The sequence below is a fragment of the Dysidea avara genome, chromosome 15 (assembly GCF_963678975.1).
Source record: "Dysidea avara chromosome 15, odDysAvar1.4, whole genome shotgun sequence".
In the NCBI taxonomy this organism is placed as follows: domain Eukaryota; kingdom Metazoa; phylum Porifera; class Demospongiae; order Dictyoceratida; family Dysideidae; genus Dysidea; species Dysidea avara.
Window position 1 is genome coordinate 5,789,930 of NC_089286.1, and position 25,159 is coordinate 5,815,088.

General features: G+C 37.8%; 2 protein-coding genes across 2 annotated transcripts; one reads left to right on the forward strand and one right to left on the reverse strand.

The window, feature by feature from the left end:
* Nucleotides 1-2,114: 2,114 nt before the first annotated feature.
* LOC136246088 (tripartite motif-containing protein 2-like) lies at nucleotides 2,115-11,976 on the forward strand. Its single transcript, XM_066037537.1, has 3 exons — nucleotides 2,115-3,186; nucleotides 3,674-3,838; nucleotides 10,534-11,976. The coding sequence occupies exons 1-3, from the start codon at nucleotides 2,302-2,304 to the stop codon at nucleotides 11,788-11,790; spliced, it is 2,307 nt and encodes a 768-aa protein (XP_065893609.1). The 5' UTR covers nucleotides 2,115-2,301; the 3' UTR covers nucleotides 11,791-11,976.
* A 1,767-nt stretch (nucleotides 11,977-13,743) lies between these two features.
* Nucleotides 13,744-24,957, reverse strand: LOC136246092 (neuralized-like protein 4). The gene is made up of 3 exons (XM_066037541.1): nucleotides 24,650-24,957; nucleotides 21,419-21,746; nucleotides 13,744-13,876 (listed from the first exon to the last, which is right to left on the reverse strand). Exons 1-3 carry the CDS (start codon nucleotides 24,845-24,847, stop codon nucleotides 13,824-13,826), a joined length of 579 nt encoding a protein of 192 aa, XP_065893613.1. The 5' UTR covers nucleotides 24,848-24,957; the 3' UTR covers nucleotides 13,744-13,823.
* Between the last annotated feature and the right edge of the window lie 202 nt (nucleotides 24,958-25,159).

Genomic DNA, 25,159 nt, shown 5'->3' on the forward strand with positions numbered 1-25,159 from the left:
TTACAATGTGATGCAGATAGATGAGTGTTGTTGTATTAGAGGGCATTATCTGTTTGTGCCTCTATGCTGGCCAAGTCAAACCAAATCTCACAAGCTTTCAAAATATTCTTCCCATTACACAGTGAGTGGCACATGAAGCTAGCCTATGTACAACCAATCTACTTACTTTGACTGTTGGAGGTGTGGTGCAAAAATTACGGATATGATTTTCATTTTATTCTTATGTTACGTATACAAAACCATCAATGCACTACTGCAAATCAGCACCTTTTGCTGTCAGTGAAAAGAAATTTACACAAAGGAGGTCCTTGATGCATACATCGTAGCATGCTAAAGTTTTATTAGGTTAAGTAAACCCAAAGGCTGTGGCACAAGTTGCTGTCAGACCTTCAGTGTTCAGGTTCTAGGTCTAGTTTTCTATAGTTAGTGTCTGTATATCAGTCTTGTAGTCATTGTAAATTGTAAAGCACTATATCTAATAATAAAAAGAACCTAACTGTTGGGCTAAAGCGACATCTAATAGCAAAAATCAAGCCTTAGCCATTATTAATTGCATCAGGCAGGCAGCTAGTTATAGTCATGATCAGTGAGTAGAAAATTCCAGTAAATTAAAAATAACAATAAGTTGTAGCAACTTATATAGGAAGCATTTTGGGTTGAACCAAGAGTCCATAATAGAGAATTCTCTTGGTTGCATGCACTAAACTAAAAGGCACCTTTTGTGTTAATACTTTCCAAGCTGCCATGAAGGTACTGTGAGGTTGATTTCTAGTCAACATTTTTTTCATGGAAATGTGCACACCTTCATGATCCCTACTATGGTTGGGAGGAGGGGCCAGGCAATAAGCTGCAAGCTGGACATGGGGAGTCTGGAAGCATGCAAAACTAATAAATACACTTTAAGATCAATGTTTTGGCACTTGAATCATGTCATCAAATATAGCAGTGTCTTGCAGTTACACAGAACATTGCTATAATATGGTACTTATCATGATCGCTGTTCTGAAGTGTTGCCATGCAAGCAAACAGGCTGACGGATTGTCGGTTGATTTAGAAGGTGAATCGTAGAGTAATCCGAAACATGGTGGTAAGAAGGCAAATTGAGTACATAAAAAATGACTTGAGATGTCTAGCCAAATTATTGGGGAAGGGGAGAGCTCCTACACCTATATGTGATAGCATAACTGGAATGTTACTAACATCAGATTGGCCATCACTTGAAGCTCACAGAAAGAAGTCATGCTACGGTTTAAGTTTTAGAACAAGTTAATACACGTTCCTACTCAGTTTTTACCATTTGTTCCCCTAACTAGTAGCAGGGCTAATATTATGAAGCTGATGCAATTGTATGCTAAAACAAACTGTTACAGTTACTCTTTTTTTTACCAAGGACAATTTCCGACTGAATAATGTGGATGTGGACAGCTGCAGTTTAGATTTGGTCACTTTTAAGGATTGTCCGAGTTTAACTGCATGATTTAAATACTACATGATTTAAATACTTAATTACTAGACACTTATTTTTGTACATTAGCGTTTTCCCCTCAATTTCACTGGGCTTTGCTGATTACCAAATAAATAAACAAATGTGTTATCTACTGTATACTAGGCATACAAATTTAAGCACTCGCATACTGAGTTTTATTGTAGCTATGTAGCTAGAGTCTACATGTACTATTCAAATAAACATCACGGTGGGTTATGCGCCTATCAATGTCAAGCCCCACTCCCCCCTCCTGGGCATAGGTGGGGATTTGTGCTGATCTTTTGCTGGAATTCAGGTGGGGATTTGTAATTGTACATGATTTTTCATGAAAGTTTAAATAACAAGTTGTGTTTGAACTTATTGGCAAATTGTGGTGATTGCACAAGCAATTGTAAACTTGCGTCCACTACATGGATGCTACACAAAGTCTCCACGTTCCCCCAGGGTGGTGGGTGCATCTAACGTGGGCCGTGGAGCATTGCCGGTCAATAAAACATTTTGTCTAAGGGGTGAGTCTTTTGTACTATCTATTGTGCAAAACCCCACCTATGCCCGGGAGGGGTGGGGTGGGGCTTTTCATTGAGGTGCATTACTTGGCTGTCCGAAATTATTAGGATTGGCTCCAAATAAACGATTTTTTTTGTCGCGAAAATTACCTCTGATAACGTATATAGCTAGTGCTGGGCCCGCGTTAATAACGGTTAGCGACAAGGGTCCGGCTGGGACCCCACGGGACTAAGTCATTTATAAAGCGAGCTATAAAGCATCAGATCAGTGCAAGCTCGGTTACAAGCCAGTTGCTCAGTTAAGTGAAAATGGCTACGTTGAAAAATGTTACTCTTCCGGGAAGAGTGGTGCCGATTGAAGGAAAAGACTTGGGACGTGGTGCGTATGGTCGAACGTTCACGCTGAAACGTATCGTAACGATACCGAAATACGCCCAGGTTGAAGTTGCTAAAGAAATTCACCTACATCTTCTTGATGGGATCAGTGCAGTAGAATTTGAAGCGGTGAAAGAGAGTTTCATCCGAGAATGTTTTCGTTGTTATGAACATTGCCATCCAAATATCGTCGAGTTCAAGGGTGTATGCAATCTACCAGAAAAATCTAACAGTCTCCCACTCATGGTGATGGAAGTGATGGACACTAGTCTTGCTACCTTTGTGCAGAATAACCAGTCAAAAATTGCCATGAAAGATAAATTCTCTATTTTGTATGATGTTTCACTTGGCTTAACTTATCTCCATGCCAGTGATCCACCTATTATTCACTGTGGCCTTTCCTCAAACAACGTCTTACTTACAGACAAGCTGGTAGCAAAGATTGGTGACCTTGGTGTAGCAAAGGCATTGCGAGTCGACAATATACAGACAAGAAATAAATTGACCACTACTCCAGAAACACTATATTTTATGCCTCCCAAATTTTTGGATGATGTTGAGTCCATTTATGACACTCCCATAGACGTGTTCTCTTTTGCTGGAATAGCTCTGCATGTGTTCAGTGAAGAATGGCCAGCTCCACTTGCTCAGAATGAACAAGACCCCTTGCTAACTGAAGCTGAAAAGCGACAATCATACCTGGATAAGATGACTGGAGAGGCTGTAGTACTGAAAGAGTTGGTAGAGAGGTGCTTGAATAATGATCCAGAGAAACGCCCTCAAATCAAAGAAGTAGCTGAGACAATTGAGCCAATAATGGTTAGTTGTTAATTGGATGCCATGATGCCTATATTGTTACTCAAGGAATCATACATTGGCTAGGTTTGTTTGTATGTTCTATCTCTTATCTAGTTTAATACATCAGAGAGTGCATATGACTTAGCTGCAGTACTAGTAAGTAATAGCTACTTTAAGATATTTAGCTACTAAGCAAGTTGCTGTAGGAACTTTCACTCCCATTGCTCCAGCCCAGTTGTAAAACCAGGATACAGATGCCTTTTTATTTATCTCACCTGTATAAAATTTGTGCAGCATTTGTAAGAAATCTGCAGATGCTTAATTATGGTATGAAGTGTTTTCATAATTATAAGGAGAGCTAATTGGCATCATTTCCACAATCACCATGCTTACCCTTGCTACATGTCTTATGGATTTCCTTCAGACTATGGCAAAGATGATATTATAATATAGAATAGCAAGTCTGTACTTCCAATGGGATACCAACAAAACAATGCTTTTATTACAGGAGAATAGTCCCAAGATGACAAAGTCATTTACTGGACCTGAAGACCTGAATAATATGGTTGGAGGAGTTAAAATACTGAACAAGATGATAGAAAACTGTATAAATATTGATCAAGAGAAGCAGTCTCTTACACAAGAAGTGGCTGAGACAGTTGAACCAGTGATGGTGAGTAAATTACTTGTTACCATTATACATCATTACCATTTTACCGGTATTTGTATTTTTTTGTCCCAAACTGTTAGCTATAAGCAAAAATTAAGGAGTTTTCTGAAAGCAATGAAATATTCTATTACCTATAGCATTTTTGAAAAGTGCATTTTGGGTTACATCTCTAGTGATATCATGTGGAATTACCAAGCACTCTTACTATTTGACTGATTAGCTACTTGAGTTCTAAGTTTCACAAAGAGCTTTACTGTTACAACAATTTTAGCTGGTGTGTAATAATAACAATTCGTCCATATTCATGAAATATAACGTCATGGTATTAAATTTCTTTATATGTGACCGGATCTGCGAAAACCCGACATAATGGCGCAAGCCTAAATTTTCAGTATAAGCCATTGATTTGCAATCGGTAAAATATTTGCGTAATCGAAAAAAAAATTTGTAAAATTTTTTAACGCTTTGTTCTTTGTGAAGGAAGGGTCCTATGATAAAAACCTGGATATCATCTTTTTCGCCTACTCAAGAGGAGTTCAAATATCTTTGTTTTGTTGCAGTAGACTAAATGATACGTAAGTTATGGGTGTTTGTTTACGTCACGTCAAAACTATCGTACGCGATTGATTTTTCTTCACTGATTTCGTCTCTGTATGCAGTGTAGAAGCAAAAAAGTACCCAGTAATGGACTCCCCTATTCATGGCGAATACAATGGTGCAAGTTGCAACTCTGTACTGCATTGTATTTGTAAGTTACAGCCGTTTTTGTAAGCACATGTAATTTATTTTCCCAATACTTGCTGTACAAATTGATCTTTCTGTTGTTGCTGCTTTGTAGGGCTGTAACTCCAAAAGTTGTTGCCATATGAAGCTGAAACTTGGCCAGAGCATACACGTGGCTAAGTAAATTATAAATATTCAATAATAATGAATTTTAAAAATGCGCCATTATGTCGGGTTTTCGCAAATCCGGTCACATATATATATATGGCTCTTTTCTGTTATCTATGACTCCAAATGAAATCTTTAAACTAGAAACCTTGCAACCACTTATCAAATTAACACTCTATGTATCACTATTACATACTGTACTGCTAGATTGTAGCTAGCCATGCCTCAGTCTAAGAGTGCATAGAACCTGCTTTAGAAAATCAGAAGACTATCTATATATTCTGTTACATTTGGGACAACAGTCACTTGTTAAATATCCTTAGCACCTTAACTTCCTCAGGTGTAGGTGTTGGAGATAATTAATAAAATCTGGTGGCTTCTATTGGCTAGCAACTAATTGTGTACATTGTGACATCATTTACATGAAGCCATGTTGTTAATTTGTAGTGACTAGACTAATCCTGTACTTGTCTGAATTAATGAAAGTCTGAATCAATAATCATGACCAGCACTGCAGCTTATAAATTAATATGTGCATCCATTTTATGGAAAAAATTCTGTAAATTTTTAAACACTTTGTTCTTGACATAGCTAGCTACTCAAATAGCAAAAAACCTAGGTATCGTTTTATTTGTCTACTCATAAGGAAATCAAAAGTCTTTGTTTCCTTGCACTTCACCAGAGCACGCATTCATACACTTGGATATATATATACAGATCTGGTTACAAATGTCTAAGTTGCTAACCATAACATTTGGGTATTATATCCTGAATTTCTGTCCATTGGAGCAAAGCAGTGACTATAGACATTTCCACTATAAGCCTTAGGATTCTTTATGCATAACAGTTGTACAAAACAGATTCATCGCTTTGACATTAAATAAAACATTATATAAAAATCTCACTGTAGCTTTTTGGAGATGGACTTTCCAATGCTTGTGATGGTCTATAGCTATAGGCATAGAGCCAACTACTCTTTGAAAATATATAGCCTAATGAAGCTTATAATGCTCAAAAGTATTTTTCAAAGTCAAGACTGTGCTTGAGTGTAAACTGTTGAGTGTTTTTTAGTATTCATTGACTGTTCTGTAGAGAAGTGTCTGTTCTATTAGAGTATCTCAGTCTCTCTCTTTTTTTCTTTATTGAAAATTAGCCAAAATACAATAAATGAAAACACTACACATTACAATTGTAACGTGTATAATGTGTTCATTATTTGCTGTCTTCTTGGCATGCACATTTTAACTAAAACTCCTGAAAATTGCCTACATAATGCTTTATACTTCTGCTAGCCAATTATGCTAAAAATTGTGCCAGCATAATTGGTACAAGCCAATCTATGGCACATAATTGAAGATATCAGCTGAACAGTGAGACTATTTTACATGCTCGAGCTCTGTATATGCAACATTCAATTTCAAAGTTTTGATGGGCTGTGCACATTTATAAAGAGTTGTTTAGCTTGTAGCATCTGAACTGTTTTCTATCAGGGAAGCAAAAATCCACTTTTGTCATTTGCTTTGAATTCAGGATTAGTATTTCTGTGCTTTCTTGATTTAAATGCTATCATACAGTACAGTAGTACTATATGGATCATGAAGGTTTGGACTTCCCCATGTAAAAGGGTGACCAGAAACCAGCCTTCTTATGGCAGGATGTTAGAAAAATACTTATTAAAATTGGAAAATGTGGAATTTTACAAACTAATAGGGATCATTTTTAAAAGTGCTTAAACAAAGGGAGCATCGGTCGAAGTGCAAATTTAATTCCTACTTTAGCCCATATAACCAGAGTAGGAATCAGATTTGCACTTCAGATAATGATTCCCCCTTGTTTAAGCACTTTAATCTCTATCATTAAGTACGGTAGTACTTAATGGTAGGGATCGTCAAGGTTCACGATTTCCCGCCAAAAAATTATGCACCAAAAGCAGACTTGCAAAACCATCTCGACGATTCAGCAGCATTGTATTACAAAAGTGAAGCACGATTTCGCCTTCAAAATGGCACAAAATGCATCCTATGAGTTTCCACGAATTTTAAAAAAAATTCTATCTGATCGAATTTTCTAGTGACTGACTCCCTAACTGATGCCTTCAGCCAGGCCTAGCGGGAAGATGGCAACAGCTACAGTCCTACTTCTTGCATGAAAACGGCTCGCTTTGCCTATAGATTAAACCTTTCCTACACCGATAGAAATACAATCCTTGCGCTAGGGTCTTACCTTTCATCGTTCTTTAATGTCGCCATCGTCCTGGATTCACTACAGGTAGTGTTAATAACTCCACAAATGGCTTCAATGTACGGCGCCGTCCGTCTCAATAAGAGTGCTCGCTAAATAGAGTAATCATAATCTTCGCGGTAAAATATTCGAATACAAGTGGTTGAAAGTTCGAAGTTGATTTAGAGCAGGAAGAGCGAGCTGTTCACAATCGGGAAGCTTTGTACGTGTAAGTGAATATATTTAGCGACTTATATCTTTTGTTTCTGGCAAAGTTAACCGGAAAAATTAATATTGCTTGCGTTTGTAAACTGCTTGCGTTTGTAAACGCATTTCTTTGCTGTAAACAACGTATCTACCTCAAATATTTGAGCGATATTAGAAATAATTTGTAGCAAAATAGCGTTAGCTAAGGGTATTGTGGTTATTATTGCTTTGTGTGTTTTCTTTGAGGCAATATTGGGTGCGGCAATGCCTTCGAAGGAAGCGCGCGGAAGAGTAGAAAGAAGGAGAATAACAGGGCATACTATGAAGCTCATAGAGAGTCTATACTCTCAGAGAGAAAGGACAAGTACAGCAGTGAATGCCGATCACAGCGTCATGCTAATGAGTACTACAAAAATGTAACAGCATCGCGTGAGAAATCAGCTGAAGCCACCAAAACATCATTTAACAAAGATTTGGCAAAGTCTCGCATTGAGTCAGCGGAAAGGCAAAGGGAATACTACCATCAAGACTTGGAAAAGTCTCGCACTGAAGTTGCAAAAAAGAAAAGGGAACATTACCATCAAGACTTGGAAAAGTCTCATGTGGATTCTGCAGAGAGCACTAAAGAACATTACCGCAAGGATGTTGCCAAATCCCGTGCTGCTACTAGATCCTCAACCAGCAAGTACTACTTTTCTAATATTGAGAAACTGTGCAAAGAATCTAAACACAGGTAATGTTGTTTCACTTAATTCCTTAATTAATTTTATTTTCTCGTCACTTTTATGTATTCTTTCTGTTGCTATAGGTACTTGCTTAAGCCGCCAACTGAATCTCAAATGCATTCGTGTGTGGATAGCATGATCGAGGGTCTCTTGCAGCAGAAGGAAACATGCTCTGCAATTGTCAATAGGTTTACAGAACTGTTTTACTCCATTGTAGATGAAATGTCACTTACCACCAGGAAAAAGACTGCTTGTAGAATAGTATCCAGAAAGCTCATGCATGAAGCACTGTCAACTAGGAAAACCAGTGTTGGGGTACTTTTAAGAAGTCTGAGGAAAATTTCAGGTATCCAACTAGTCAGTGAAGATGATTTGGAAATACAATTACACTCTTCAGCTTCTGAGCCATACTACTATGAGACTGCCTACAAGTTCTCAGCTCCTGAAGAGGTTACAATTGTTGACCATGATAACATGATAACAGATGTCTTGTGACCAGGTCAAAGTCCCCTGATCCACAGGAGTGTCCTTTGTACAGCACTGTGATTCTGGTTGATGAGAGAGGGCGTTGTGTGTTAGCTGAAGAAGTTGGCACAGGTAGAACCAGTGATGACCGCCCTAAAAGCTGGAGGTGCAGTGAACTCTGTAAACAACTGACTGATGAAGAGATGGATGAAATCCTACAAATCAAGTTGGCATTTGAAAGGCCCTTAGAAGAAGCAAACCATGGACATTGAAGAAATAGTAACTTTAGTGTCCTGTGTAATAGAAACTGCATGCACATAAAAGATAAGATTCATGCAATGTTTGTAAAAAGTACACAAACAAGTGGAACAAAAAATTAGGAATTTTCAATATGAGTAGGGATCAAAGTAACAAAAAGTACTGAAACAAGAGAGATTATCTACCACCTGAAGTCATGCTAGTACACACGTAATCCCTACTTCAGTGCCATTATATCTTAAATCTTGGCAACTGAAGTAGCGATTACGTGTGTACTAGCATGACTTCAGGTGGTAGATAATCTCTCTTGTTTCAGTACTTTTGTTACTTTGATCCCTACTCATATTGAAAATTCCTAATTTTTTGTTCCACTTGTAATATAACAGCTTGTAAAATTCTTCATTATTCCTTACACAACGTATTTATATATTTATAAACTGTTACAAAAATATTTCGTCAAAGCTATTATTCAACGAAAATTAACATACAAAAAATTTTTGACGATGTAATATTAGAGAAGTTGAATGAATTTGATTAACTGCTTTCTGGCCACCTGGATCAAAGCTTAGCTGTTGACATTTCAAGAGTATATACGTCTTTGTCGCAGTACTTTAATAAAACAGGAATGGCCTCCCTCATCCCAGGGGAGAGCTGTCCTCATTTCGCTGCCAACAATAGCATTAGCAATGATGCCATGCATGCCATGATAGACAGCTACTGCAGGACACATTAAATGAAGTACATAGGAGGCGGAAAGGTGCTAGACTTAAGGGTCCCCAAAATTTATGTTGGTAGTAGTAAGTGTGTGAAGCACACCCAGCATGCGAATTCTAGGGGGGTCTGGGGGCATGCTCCCCCAGGAAAATTTTGAAAATTAGGTATCGGGAGATTTAATTTGGGGGCATTTTTGGTGGATTTAGCTGTCAATAAAATACTATCTATTTTAATACATACTTGGCTGTTGACTGCTCTATTGGGGTGAACTGCTCTATTAGAGTATCTTGATTGACCAGTTTCTGGAAACCTTGCAGGAGTTCACGTGATGACCATTGTGCACTGCAGGTTTAAGTTGGGGGTGCTCAGCACCCCCAGTAAAATAGTTGGGGGTGTTCCAGCACCCCCAGCGCCCCCTCCTCTGCCGCCTATGAAGTATATGTGCAAATATGCAAATTGCATGGAATGAGCTTCTAGCTACAGCAATTCCACTCTAGTCCATTGCTTGAATTTGTGACAGACAACTCTGAATCTGGGGCAAGATCTTAGGTGCAGCCTCCATGGAACGGAGATGCCACACTTACGTTTCACTACTGCTTGTCATTCTGCTTCTCCTATATACAAAAAGGACAGTACAATTTTAACAAATTAATAAAGCTACATAGTTAATTGTAAAATATTTTTGTCACTTGAGGACACAGGTGAAAAATTTTTAACATGAAAATTTAACCCGTGAAAATTTCTCACAGCTTATATTTATTAAAATGCAGTATATTATATTTGGTGTCATATAATTATTAAGACACTTCTGTAAAAAGATTATTATTGTCATGTACCGTGATTCACTTTAAATTTTCATGATAATGCATGTATGGCTGCTCTATTAGAGTATCTCGATCTTTCACAGCACTATAGTAGCTGCAGTGGTAAATAAGATTTAGCCACACTCTTAACTACAGCATTAGCTAAAGGTATTAAAAAGGTAGTTAATGCATGGAAACTGTCTATGTTTAGCTAGTTGTGCAAAGAAATGTGTGTAAGAAATTTTTTTCTGTACTTTTGCATACGAAAATTATTTTAGCTAAAAGTGAATTAAAATAATTATTTCTATGACAAGTTTTAAAGCCACATTTTGGTAAACAATTTATTAATAATGTGTGCTGATTATTGACTGATATGATGTATTGATATGCACTATACCCTTTGCGTTTACTTCAGAGTGACGGAAAAGGAAAGGTACATGGAACAGAGCAACCAAATATGTCCATGAAGAATCAAGATTTCAAGACACTAGCAAGCAGCAGTGATGAGCTGAACTCTGAACTGACATTTGATGACACAAAAGGAAATGAGAAATCATTTGCAACTAATGGAAATATCCCACTTACAGAATTTGAAATTCAGGGCTTTCCAATGTGGGTATTAAAACACAAAGACATTAAATTTCAGGTGGTATACAAAAACTACCCAAGCCAAAGAAGTGTAGGCTGTCAAATCACAGTACAGGCACAACCAAGAACAGGAGGTGTCATTACAGTACCAGTAAAAGACAACCAAGATGGCAGCTACACAGCATCTTTTGTAGCCAATCAAACTGGAGAGGTAAAGTTGTCGATAACTATTAATGACCAACATGTTAAAGGAAGCCCCTGTAGTGTTCAGGTACGGCAATACTTTGCATTATCAAAGCCTAGAAATATATATACCAATGATCTGAAACATCCATGGGGAATTGCATGCGGAAATGACGGTGTGTGGGCAGTAGCAGATCGCTTCTGTGGATGCGTATATATCCTTGATGGCCAAGATCAACTGATCACTAAAGTGGAGCCTACAACTGATGAGTGGGATAGGCCTAATGGCTTGGCATTTGATGCTAACAATGACTTGTACATAACTGATAATGGTAATCACAGAATAAGCAAGATCAATACCAATGGTGAATGCTTACTACAGTTTGGCAGATGTGGTCGTGGTAAAGGGGAGTTATCCTATCCAAGATCTATAACAGTACATGATGATAAAGTGTACATTACTGAGCAGGCTAACAACCGTGTGTCAGTGTTCAAGTGTGATGGTCAATTCAGCCAATTCATTGGCAATGAGGTTGGTCAGATGTTCAATCCTCATGGAATAGCAGTCACCAGCAACAATCAAGTACTTGTTGCTTGCTGGGGTCGTAACTGCATTTCCATCTTTACTCTTGATGGTAACTATGTGGGTGAGATTGGTGGTATGCAAGTGAGGGCTCCTTATGGTATTGCTGTAAATGTTCATGGTTACATTTTCATATCTGATGGAGCCAATCGTGTACTAATCTTCAATGTAGATGGTATGCTGGTACACTGCTTTGGGTCCTTAGGCTCTAATCCTGGTCAGTTTCGACATCCTCGTGGTATAACTTGTAGTCCTGACGGCACCATTTATGTTAGTGACAGTGACAACAAAAGGGTACAGATTTTATCTGATTATTAATCATCAGACATTCTTTTGTACTTTAGTATAGCGAAGAACTATAATTGTTTACTGGATTATAAATTGTGTCATAACTGTGTAACACTGTATGCAGCTGTTAGAATTATTACTGCAGCCTTCAGAGTTAAGATATATATGAGACTTATAGGAGTCAGGGAGCACAATGATGGGGTAAAGAAATAAGAATTATTACAATTTCTAAGTTGCAATTGAGGTATACTCTAATCATAGGCGGCGGAAAGGGGGGGGGGGGGGGCTAGGGGGCTAAAGCCCCCCTCGGTCTGCTGAGGGGGAATGATATCACACCGAAATTATCTTTCATGGAGTGGGGGTGAAAACCGTGATAAAGATCGAGATACTCTAATAGAGCAGTCACTCTAATAAAGTAGTCAGTGTGTAGCGAGCTATGTAAGGATTTTTATGTAGTTTATCAGCTAGAAATGGTAGCTGGTGAGGTGGAAAGTTCTTGTCAGTTGGTTGTGTCCTTTTTTTTTTTTTTTTTTTTTTTTTTTGGTCTCACCTTACCAAACTATAGAAATAAGTCTGGGTCAGCCCAGCCCCCCCTCATATCAACTACTTCCTCCGCCGCTGACTCTAATAGAGAAATCACCTACTCTAATACAACAGTCACATAATTCTTTACTCTGTGGTTATACCATTGGCATTTTGCCAACTAAAAACCTGCTTATCAACATTTTTGCTGCTTCAAACTCTTGCTAAACGTTATGACTGTAAAATTCAAGAATAAGTAAGAATTTGAGAATAATGTATACATTTATATAAGTGCTCTTATACTAAGTATGCACACACACATATTGTTTACATACACAAAACTTATTAAGCTTTCTTTTTATACAAAAGAGATTGCTTGATTTGGAGCCCTGTCACCATTTCTGGTAAAATTGTTTTTCAAAGCCTGCATGTGGATTGTCTCTCCTGAATCTATCAAGATACATATATCTGATCTAGAGAATTAGTGAGGCTCAGTACAACTTTGAGAATATTAAACACTGTTGCTCAAATTCATGTATAATTTAAAAGTTTGCTCAATAATATTATACCTAATATAAGCTTCCATGCATGTTCTGTTATAGAACAATTGTATCAAGAAATCATATTATTTGTATCTTCCTAAATATTATAAAATCTTCATTGCATGTTTGGGTCATGAACAAATCAGGGATGTAGGAAGCATGGGTGCTTTGGCACCCATAAATATTTCCAGTGGCGTAACTAATGGGTGTCAGCACACTGTACTATATATTACTGAAAAGATTGAGATATTCTAATAGAGCAGTCAATAACTCTAATAAAGCAGTCACAGTATTCATTCAGAGTAGTGTAGTCAACTACGTAGTTATATTGATTTTGATTATCAGCTATAGAATATGCAGCCATTGCTATCAGTGTCTACTGCGTATATGATGACAACATAATCAGTCTGTGTCTATTTCTATGCCACCACAGGACAAAGCAATCATTTTACACACCCTTTGTAGACTGTAGCCATGTTCTACCAATACAACAAGTCAGCAACTATCAAGCCTGGACTACTGAATGTGATTGGCCATGTGACCACATAAACAGTTGAGCTTTCTTAACTCTAATGTAGAGACATCCTATACCATTTGATTATGTTAAACTAACCCAGTGTGTGGGAGGATCAAAGTGCCATGCTGGGAGACAACTAACTTATCATTGTAGTGACAGTGTTGTCAGTTACATTAGTGATCACCCAAGTCAAGATAATGGCAACTACGACATTACCCTCGGACTGGGACATGCATAAGTACTTATACAATTAACACAGTGAAGATCTTCCATACTAACACAACCATAGTACCTTTCACAGTGTGTGTATACATGGCCAGTTGTTGCACACCTGAGTACAAATTATGAGATCACCGCCGAGCTATAGTTACACACAAAATTACTATGTACAATAGAGCTATATACTGTTTATCAGATTAGAATTTCATACATAATATGATAAAAAGATCATAAAAGAATTATACAGACAACTATATCCATTGCTATCCTGTTACATCTAACAAGTCACTATCATCTTCACAGTTCATTCTTTCATCTGTAATGAACACACTTAATGAAGCTACTCAGTGGTGACATAGTTGTTATTGTGAACTGCACACGTGTACATATACAATAAACTGTTTGGAAGGAAGGATTGAAGGAGGGAGGAGTATTCTAATTTTGCACACCTGAATTCCAAGGTGAAAATTTAATTTTGCAGTTGAACACAAAACCAAGAAACCAGTGAAGTGATACCGCCATGAGACTTATCCAATACAACACTGGCCTTCCTCTAAGTCTCTTGGCAAAGGGTAATACTTGGACAAATATTAAAGTATTAAGTAAAATATTGCTATCAGTGCTTTAGTCTTGTGTAAAACACATCACCAAATTTCGACAATATACCATAAGGCCACAAAAACTTTGTCAGTTTCTTATCCCCGCCTGTGTCACAATTTTCCTTACCACATCTGTAAATTTTGTACCATCAGTGGCTGATTGTAACTACTAAGCTACATGTTACATCAGTAACTAGGCTATAAACATTGCATTCTGTGTTATGTGAGCTACTAATAAAAATTTTGAATCTGACTGCCCATACTGCTATTTCTAGTATCGGTCGATGAGAAACTAATAATTTAGTTTGAGGCCTAAATTATGATTTGTGTGGGCTTCCAGTATATGTCTGAGAGCTGGCAATAAAAAAAAAAATTAAACAGCTAATACTGATACACAAGACCTACTGTTACAGAAGACCCTTGATTATTTATTTGAATAGGAGCACATAACCAGTGTGACGAGTGTGTTGTGCCTTGAGGCATTTGTTCTCCTCTGAGCTGAGTTATATACAAATGCTCTACCTACAAACACTACAGTGGACCATCAGTTATCCAAACCCCAAAGATAAAAGTGTTCAGATGAGTGAATTGTTTGGATAACTGAAGCCCATACATTTATACAAATACAACTAAAAACTAGGAATTTTAAACTAGAGTAGGGACTATCTGAAACATGCTGGATTGGAGTAGTGTGTAATGTCTAATTACTGTACAACAATACAAAGCAAATATCCCTACTGTGCTGTGAAGATTTTGTTATTGAAATGTACAGTAGGCGTAGGGATATTTGCTTCTTATTGTTTTACAGTAATTGGACAACACACACTACTCCAATCCAGCTTGTTTCAGTACTTTTCATTGGAGTGCTACATTGTCCCTACTCTAGTTTAATAACTTGTACTTGTTTGTGAGCCTTTTTTTGCAAATCCATTAGGGGTGTACCAATATACCGATACATATCGTATTGATGGCTGATATGAAGATTTTTGCCAATATCGGTTGGTGCAGATATAGTTACCAAAACTGATATAAAACTGAATGGTCTTTGCCATGTTTGAGCTATGTTATACTCTCTATTATACAGCAAACAAGAGAAACAACAGTTTTTCTAATTGAAACAAAGCACTACCCTACGAGAAGCCATAAAATGTGTAAGCAGTAACGTTCGTTGTTACAATACTACAACAAGCAATCATAGTAGTGAGCTATAAAAAGTAGCCATGGGATGAATTTGAACTAGAAAACAACCAGCTGTCTTTACATGAAGTAGCGCAGACCATCTTAGGCCAGGCAAAGTAGATTCCTTGTTTCTCATCAGCCACCTGCTTCTACCAAAACACTGCCATCTCAACTTTTATTATTACATTCTAGTATGACATGCCCCCTATTTCACACGTGATCTTAACACATGTGCTGCACTTCATGTTAATTATGGCGTTTGTTTGTCTCACCACTACCGTGGATGGGCAGCTTATAATACTACACCAGGATTAACTTTTTCTAGTCTATATGAAAAGCTACAGGCTGGATCTTTGGAGCAGTTTGCTGTAAAACTTCAACGGAGTCGTTTAGCTCACACACATGTGGGACCAGTGAAAGACAACCTATGTGCCGTGGACAATAAATTACCCATAGATGAAGTATGTCAGCAGTTTGGTTCATTCTGTAGACTCAGTGGAGAGAAAGAGGAGTTACCCCCAACCCTCAATCTGAAGCATGGTCACCTGCACTGCGGCATAACACTTTCCATGATGGAAGTCAACTAGGTACTGAAAGATCAAGTGAGTTACCACACCAAGGAACAAAAAGGATACAATGTTTAATGACATTTTGACTATGTTCAATCAAAAGAAGTGGAAGTAGAGTGATGGTGGTTCTACACATGGTAAGAAACTCATTGCTGATTTGCGTGATGTAATATGGTACATCAATGGATACCACTACTCAACACTTGAACAGTCATGTTCTATCCCCAAGCCATTTGACAAATTTGTGGGATACAACACCCCCTGAGAAAAGCAAGCATCGAAAATATGATATTATAGTTACGTGAGCCTTACAAAACATGTCCAAACATTGAGACAAAGTCAAATCAGTAGTTGGATGCAATAAGCACAGTGGAGAGAGCTGAGAGATAGCGTGTTCCGATTGACAACAATGTTGGATGACTATTGTGCATACTTGTGTGACAAATGTAAAAGCATGAAGTTAATACATGCTTCTAATGTTGTTCCTGACTCAGACTCTGGAGCTATTAATGTGCTTCCCATCATTGCTTCAGTGAGCTGCTGAATAGCTCCACTCAACAACGTCATTAAAGAGAAACCATGTTATGAGAGAACTGGTGTTAATGATTTCTGCACAATAGATGCAAAGAAGAAATACCAGTATGTACAATACCAGTATGTACAAGACTTAAAGAAGGGTCTTACTGTTCCCTGCATACTCTACACAGCAAGCTTAGGGTCTAATCTAGGAAACCAATTGTTCTTGTGGAAGATTCCACATGGCGTAACACTGGAGGCTGTGACACCTGAAAATGTTTGCATTAAACAACTGAAGAGTGTGAAATTGATGCACGGGTTGAAGAGGCTCTACAAATCAAAGATCCTGGCATTCTATTCATTCTGAGACACTTAAACCAAACAAACAAGACAAGTATGCGGTGTTTTGTGAACAATGTAAGGTATATTTGAATGAGTGCACTGGTGTACATGAGCACAGACATGATGCAGTAACCTACATAGCACAGGCAACCTCAGTTCGTGATTTGATTGAGCAAGTAGCAAAGAAGTGTCCAGAGGGTACACCTATTCTATCTGAGCAGTGCATGACCCACCTGCAATTCTTGCCTAAGATATCCACTAACAAAACAGCATTACAGTGTACAAAACAGTTTCCTGTCAAAATGATCCAGGACAGCTCCTCACAATTTTTGGAAGAATCCAGTGGAGAGGATGATGTCCATCCTCAACCTAGGCTTTCAGAGTATTGGCCTTATGAGGTCTGAAATGATTGAAGCTACATTGAAGAATTGTAACTTCCCAGAAAAGCAGGCATGCCATTCAAAGACAAAATTGTGAAGAGTCTTGAATCAACAAAATGCCTTCTCAGTGATGTGATTTCTCGACTTCAGCTAAAAAGAAAAAACTTCAAGGTGTTTAAAAGTAACTCTAGTGATGATATTGACAACTTCTGGGAGGTTCTACAGTTAGTTGACCCTCTGCTTATAAGAAAAGACACTAGAAAGAAAGACATTGAGGGCAAGCAAGGTTTAAAAGCCTCTTATGACCACTGTTGCCATTCAAGACACTATTTTTTTTTCAATTAAGAAGTGTGGGGAAGATCATTGTAAAATATGTAAACCTCCTCAGATTCCTAAGGAACAGTTCCAGAAGCTAAAACACTTTCCTGACCCAATGAATAGAGAAGAAAGTCACTACATTTCATTTGCGGAAACATCAGAAAAGACAGACCGTCTCTCACACAACAACCAAGAAGAAAATCTTTGCCTTTTACACCAAGTGTCCAGCACGTAAAGAACATTTCTGCAATGTGAGGAATGTGATCTCTGGCGATTGCTGTATTCAACTGTTAGCCCAAGACAAGCCAGAGTTTCAGTCACTGATTGATGATTTGTGGTGCTACACTGCAGGAACTTGATCTTCCAGATAAGTTTTCATGTATTCACGTAAGAGAGCACAATTGCTTAGACCCTGTTGAAAAACTCTACTACTCAGCTGGCTATGATCCAATCTGTATATATTATGCTGCTGAGGATCTTGAGCAATATGAGTTTTATCCAGAGTTCGGCTTGTGACAAACCACTGGTTAAGAAAAGATCATAATTTCAGTTTCCGTTTCTATTTTTATACTTATGTAGTGTACACTGTGTAAAAATAGTTAAATGGCTTGTATATCATGACATGATTCTAGTGGCATATGGTATAAAAACAAATTAAAAAAAATATTATTAACATGATGTCATTATGAATAATGACCACCTGTCCACATCAAAATTGAGGAAGTGGCTGATGAGAAACAAGGAATTTACCGTATAGCTGGAAACTTTCAAGGAATGAAACCTTTGCGAATTTCATGAGTGATGATAGCTTCGTGAAAATGTAATCATGAAATGTTTCAGTTTATACACATAGCTATTACCCGCTTTCTAGACTTTCGTGAATTAAAAAAAAACGTGAAAATTGTATTTTGTACAGTTTCGCGAAAGTTTCATCCCTTGAAAATTTCCCACTATAAGGTACTTTGCCTGACCTTAGTGGGAGCATGAATTAAAATATTTGTGGGTGCATTACTGTCTTGGTTGTTAATTGAGGCCACGCCACCACAGGAAACCAATGACTGTTAGCAATTTGAACTACTTTCTTAACTAGATAGGGCATAAATAGAAAAAAAGTAAAAAATGTTAGAGTTCCCTAATTTAGGTTCTTCGGCTACAATTTAGGTATATCATGTCAGTATTGGTGTTTAGATTCAGTATATCGGATTGTATCAGATTGGTTTAATTAATTATAATTATCTCTTCAAAGACTGAATTAATTTCAAGTATGGAGGAACGTTTAACTTTGTGTTATAAGGAAAGCAGTGGTCTCCTGTGAAATGAAGACGGATCATTAACTTAATGGTAATTTTTATACACTACAATAATATCATAACAGTTTTGTTCTACACAAAACAGTACTTGTGATATGAAGCGATGAATGGGCAATGTCACCCCCACTGAATGCCCACTTCTTTATTGCATATTCATGAGGTAATCATGTGATCTTTTGTATACAAATCGAATTACCATCACGTGCTGAGTCTAATGGCGTTTAGTTTAATGTGCTAGGATGAAGCACCATTGAGATATGGCCGATCAAAGCAGCAGGTGTAGAGTAATGGCAGATGATAACGAAAGAGCTACTTCTTGGCAGCCTAGCAGTGGAAACTCTCTTCAAACAAAGCGATAGTTGGTGTAATTTTGTCAGGAATTTCATGGTGAGTATCATGGTGTTAGCGAATTCTTTCTACTGTGTACAGATAAGTAGTTATAATGAATTATACCAGCTTATGTACTTGCACCAATATATTGGGCTTTGGTCCTCAAAGGGATAAATTATATAATTAAATTTTTCTATCATAAAACTCATGACCACTAATACCCTCACATACAGTATCACAATTTAGTTTTAATCATATTCATGAGTGAGGTATGCAGCAGCAATCATGAAATTAACAATACAGTGATATTCACAGAAGCATAAGGGCTATCCACCTACATTCCAGCTGCACCTACTATTGATACAGACAAGAGTCTGGCGGCTATGGCAGACTAATTCACTAACATGTACACGTAGGGTTGCAGCGTCCTAGTTGACAGTAGTCTACTTCATAAATATACTTAGCGCATATTATTCCATAAACAGTCCATTTCATGGTGGTAGGCGGGCATCTCGTCTACAACAGAGAACAGCTCACCGGATGAACTTCGAGAACACGTGTATTCCAATATGTTGGTGTAATAACATCATGTGCACCGGGAGATAGATGGCCGCTATGGTAAGTTAAGGGAGGATAAAAGTAAGACAATAGCACATATTGTGTGAGAGCTCTGTTGAAATACTCTAATAGAACAGTCATTTCTAATCTCAGATAAATGAGTAGTGTTGCACCGATATGCATATTTTCACATTTACCGATACCGATTTTTCACTCATCCCTGTAGCTGATATGCCAATATTTACTGATATTCTTCAATTCTATAGGTCAGGGGAGAAGGAACAAAAATCATCTAAAGTTCATGTCATCATTTGCAATAATTTAATTACTTACGTGGGTGGACAATTCTATAACGTTTTCTACCAGTGTGCCACTAACCCCTTTCATGGAAATGAAAGCCAAGTAGTTATAAAACACCTAGTCAGCTTCTCAAATGGAGTTTTGGTGGGATTCCAGACCCTTTGCAAATAGTGATTGGTTAATTGCGTGGGCGTCCAATACATATATATACAGCCTATTACAGCCACACTATTCACAGATAAACAAGCCAAAGTGGTTATAAACAGGTACAGCAAATAAATGTTTACCTCTTACCTTTGCATTCACTGCTTTCTTTTAATACTGTCACGTGTTTATTACTGTCGTTAATGATTGATTGTGGGTTTAGGTTATCAGCAAATAATTTCCTCTTTGTAGCCGATACCGTTACTTGCATATCGACTGTTACTGATTATTCAACCGGTTATCAGTGCAACACTATAAATGAGGGTATGGACAGATGGCTGTCAAGATAGCTGAGGGTCTACTGTACTAATAAAACAATCCAACAATATGAATAAATAAATTAGTACCAGTACTTGTCAATATGATACACTGATACAAGTGTGGGACCATGTTTAGTTATATTTCAAAAGGCTCAGTTTCACATATCATTGGTGGTGTATGGCCAGTTCTCTTTCTCAAACAGCTACAAATACAGTCATGTAGTATTTCTATACAAGAGCAAATTCATACAGCGTGGAAACACTTTCTAAACTTAAAGTGCTATGTACCGGTACAGTATTCCACACAGTAAATACAGCAATGTTGTATTTACACTACAGTAGCTTCACCAAGACAGACAAAGAGGACCAAAGAGAGCTTAATTATTAATCATTAATCAGGTAAGAACAAAAGAGTTTCATAAGTGATCATCAAAATACTCTAATAGAGCAGTCAAACTCTAATGTACAGTCATGGCAATTCCATGGTAACTTATTTGGCAATAGCTAATGGTACACTACAATACAGAACAGCTCAAACATACCAACAATTTCAGTTACATAGTGAGACCATATTAATAGAGCCACCTTTGGGACCAAAAGCATAGTTTCAATAGAGACAGCTTTACTAATGAGGTTATGAAGCACACTTTCGCTCTGTTTGAAACCAACTTGACATGGTCACTGTAATGAGGTGGTTGTCAATCATGGTTCCACCTGTTATAAAATATGAATCCCCCCCAGAAAACTGATTATTCCTGTCCTTTTATTTACACACGTACAGTTGCTTAACACCATGTCCCAATTTGCACAGTTTACTTTTGCACAGCTAGGTAAATGGGAACAAGTCAAGTTCCTCTCACAAAGAAACAACAAACAGATACAAATGGGTATCAAACACACACTACACCACACACATGCACACACGCACGCTCACATGCACGTGCATCCAACGCCCACCCACATACATATGTACGTCATACACTACACACTCACCATAATGAAATAATGACCTAATCTTTCTGACTGCACCGTAAACATCAGCAAAGCCATACAATGCTTTACTGGTGGGTATTTTATCATCCCAACTAACACCTCTATCTTGACCATTGACATAATAGTGTAGTTTACCATCCTCATGTATCGAACAGCCAACAGTGTCACCAACTTTCAGTTCTTCAACATTAAACTCAACTTTACGTTCTCTACCTTCATGATGGACAGTAGATGCTGATAATATCCAATAGTTACAACTCTTGTATAGGTCTAGTGCCCCCAGAGGTACTTTGATGTCATCAGGACATTCCAAAGTCATGCCGATTCTCTAATTACAAAAAAAAAGTTAACACTTACTACCATATATAGAAGCAATATTACTGCAATATCACACCATAGAATATAGTGGAGTCATAGTAAAAAGGATAAACAAATGTGGATGTCTTGGATGTTTGTCTATGGCATCATTTTTATTACTGTGCACACAATTACACACCTTGAAACTAAGACACCTCACTTTGACACTCAGGACACTTTTACATGCTCCTGATTGTCATACAGGCACAATGTGGAGTCTATGGATTTAGGTATGACACTGTAGTGCACGGACTCCACATTGTGCCTGTATAACTGCTTTAGACTATATTTTACATTACACTCAAATTAGTTACCACTTCATGGCTGTTTCTGCTGTAGCATCCGTAAAAGTGGACGGATCTTTCATGATGATACAAGCACTATGGCAACCATCTCATGCTCACATGACACAACTTAGTGCTACATTACACCACCACATGCTATGAACACATACTCATTGGATAAACTGCTGAAGGCGTGGAAAACAAGGTGGAGTATATGTAATAGTTGTAACATGGGCAAAAGGGCTTTGGCTGATATGTATGCCTGACTGCCCGAGGGCCACAGGACCAAGGGCATACATATCAGGCAAAGTCTAAATGCCCCTTGTTACAGCTAATAGCCTGTACAGAGCGATCAAACCAATACTAGTGCAGCCACTGGATATATTATATATGCAAACCTAAAATTTTCGATTATGGCTCAGCAGCTAGTATGTTCTGGTTACGTTCGGCTATGATGAACGGACATATCCTAAGGATAAAATGGAGAAATTCGGTTATGCGAGTTTAATGTTGTAATCAGTGCCATTGAATCATTTATGGAAAAATTACTGAGTTCACTAAAGGCCTACATAGGTAAGCTTGCTTGTAGAGTGGTTACTCCGTGCAAAGTGGTAGCTTCGTGATGGGGACATGTCTGTATTCAAATACGTGCTGAAACAATTGGTGACTAAGCTATGGCACTAGTTCTCACCTTAGCCCAACATTTTTCAACTCGTAGGATGGCAAGGATAATAAAACGCTCTCCGTCTAAGTGGTTTTCATGGTGAAATCCAAGTTGTGCATCCTAATCACATGAGTATTAATCGATCCCCACAATCGATTTCGGCCTCAACATCTATATAATCACTGCCCAGTTGTAGCCCGGCTACATTTCATAATTAGCCAAGCTAGCTGGGCTACATACGAAATGTAGCCTGGGCGGCTCCTTTGATCTGAGGTGTGAAAGTGGTAATTACATGAGATTTATAAACCCACCCAAAACAGACAGGACATCGAAATCAGGACACCTTACTAATGAGGACACCATGATAATCAGGACACCTTTCCATGATCCCATTTGTATTATTGTACACACATTTACACCTCTGAAATCAGGAGACCTTAATAATCAAGACACTTGTACATGGTCCCCTAAAATTAGGATACCTCGCTAATAAGGACACTATCACATTCTGTAGCCGTTACTCTAATCCATATACGTACGTACAGGAGATACAAACAATCACTATTAATAAGGCAGTAATAAAAGTACCATGAACGACATAGTATATAGACAGCAATGGAATTTACCAAATACGATCATCATAATAACAAGTACTCTCTGTACATTACATGAATAATACGTGTAATACTCCAGCAAAATTGCACAATTAAAACATGGCTTTATGTGGTATGTATTAAAAAAAATCACATATACTCAAAGGTTAAGCCAAATGGCCTATTGATGTCAGCCAAAAGCACCAAAAGTCTGGTGAGTGTGTCTGGGATATTTTGGGCATTTACCACAATACCTAGATTGACAATGTCACATAAACATACCACGATACAGTCCGATAAACTTGGTTGATAAATATTCACCCAGCACAATTAATTATGAGTATGCCCTTAACCGATCCTTCATGGTTTGGCATAAATTCAATAAAGAATACAGGCAGTCACAGCTTTAGGCCACTCCAGATAAATTCTCTGTTTCCCGTCCTGGACTCAAGCGTATTTGCATACGGGTGGGCGGTTCATTTCCATTATTCATTATAAGATTGGCAGCTTTTCAAGCCATTATTTGCCTTGCCCAACCATAAATAGCTACATAAAAGCATGCTTAAGCTTGTTCCTTCCTTTTGAGATTGCAAAAATAGCACAAACGTGAAGTTTGTGCAGACTTGATAGCACTGCTGACACGTGAGCTGACATGGTTTCAAATGAGCCTGTCAGTATGCAACAATAACCGGAAAATAATGGAATACGGAATAATGGAATATAATAGAGCTGACAGTAACTAGATGCGGGCAGTGGACGGGAAACAGAGAATTTATTTGGAGTGGCCTTATAGGTATGACAGGAATTTTGACAAGGGAAAATTTGACAAATCTACAGATGTGAGCATGTATACCGTAATTGTAAATTTTGGATAGAGGCATAAGCCTGTACATCCAATTATACACACTCGTCATACACAAAAATGTACTTATAACTGATTCGCCAAATTCTTCAACTTCTTTTGTCAAAATTTCTTATAAGGTATTGGAGTCTCCCAATATTTATTGACCACTTATACAACTGTTCTGCAATGCCATATCTTCATACTATAAGTTAGAATTTTTATTTACTAGTTAATTGTTCAGAGGGAAGCACCCTTGTACAGGCTACGCCTTTTGGTGCCACCCTGTCATTTTGACAAATTAGATAAATAATAATAATAATAAGTTCCATTATTCTTAAATTACAAATTTTCAGATGCTTGAATTACCAATAAATATAGAGCCAATATTAGAAGTGACAAACACAATACCTAACTACACTTGTTAGGAAACACTAAAGTAAGGTGGAATACATTGACATGTATGTTTTACTCTAATAATTTCACGCTTACCAACGAACCGGCCCAACCGCCCCCTATGTCCTCAATTTTCACTTCAAACAGTCCACCAATATTGATGGGGTACTCGGTGAACACCACCGCCTTGTTGTAACTGTCCTTGCGATGCGCTACCCTCCCCTCGTCCAGTAAATGAATATTGGCGCCGTGGCTCTTATGAAATGCGCCCACTTGCTTGCCGTCTAGGGCCATCAAAAATATTTACCATAACTTGCTCTCACTACAACTGGTTACACATGGAAACTTTTGTTTGAATAAAAACTCAAAACCACGATTGAAAGTACTATGAAACAAATGTAACTCACGTGTACCGTGTAATTATACACCTTTTGTTCAATAGTTGATGAGACCAGGGTACTTTAAATTTGTTCTTTCAATATTATCTAATGGCTATCTGTCAAAACTATTTCTGTCTAGCTAGAAATTTACTGTAGACAAAGCAAGCCAATGGTTTATGTTCTTGATCACATTTAAGCATGAACAACTATAACATGTTTCCCAGAC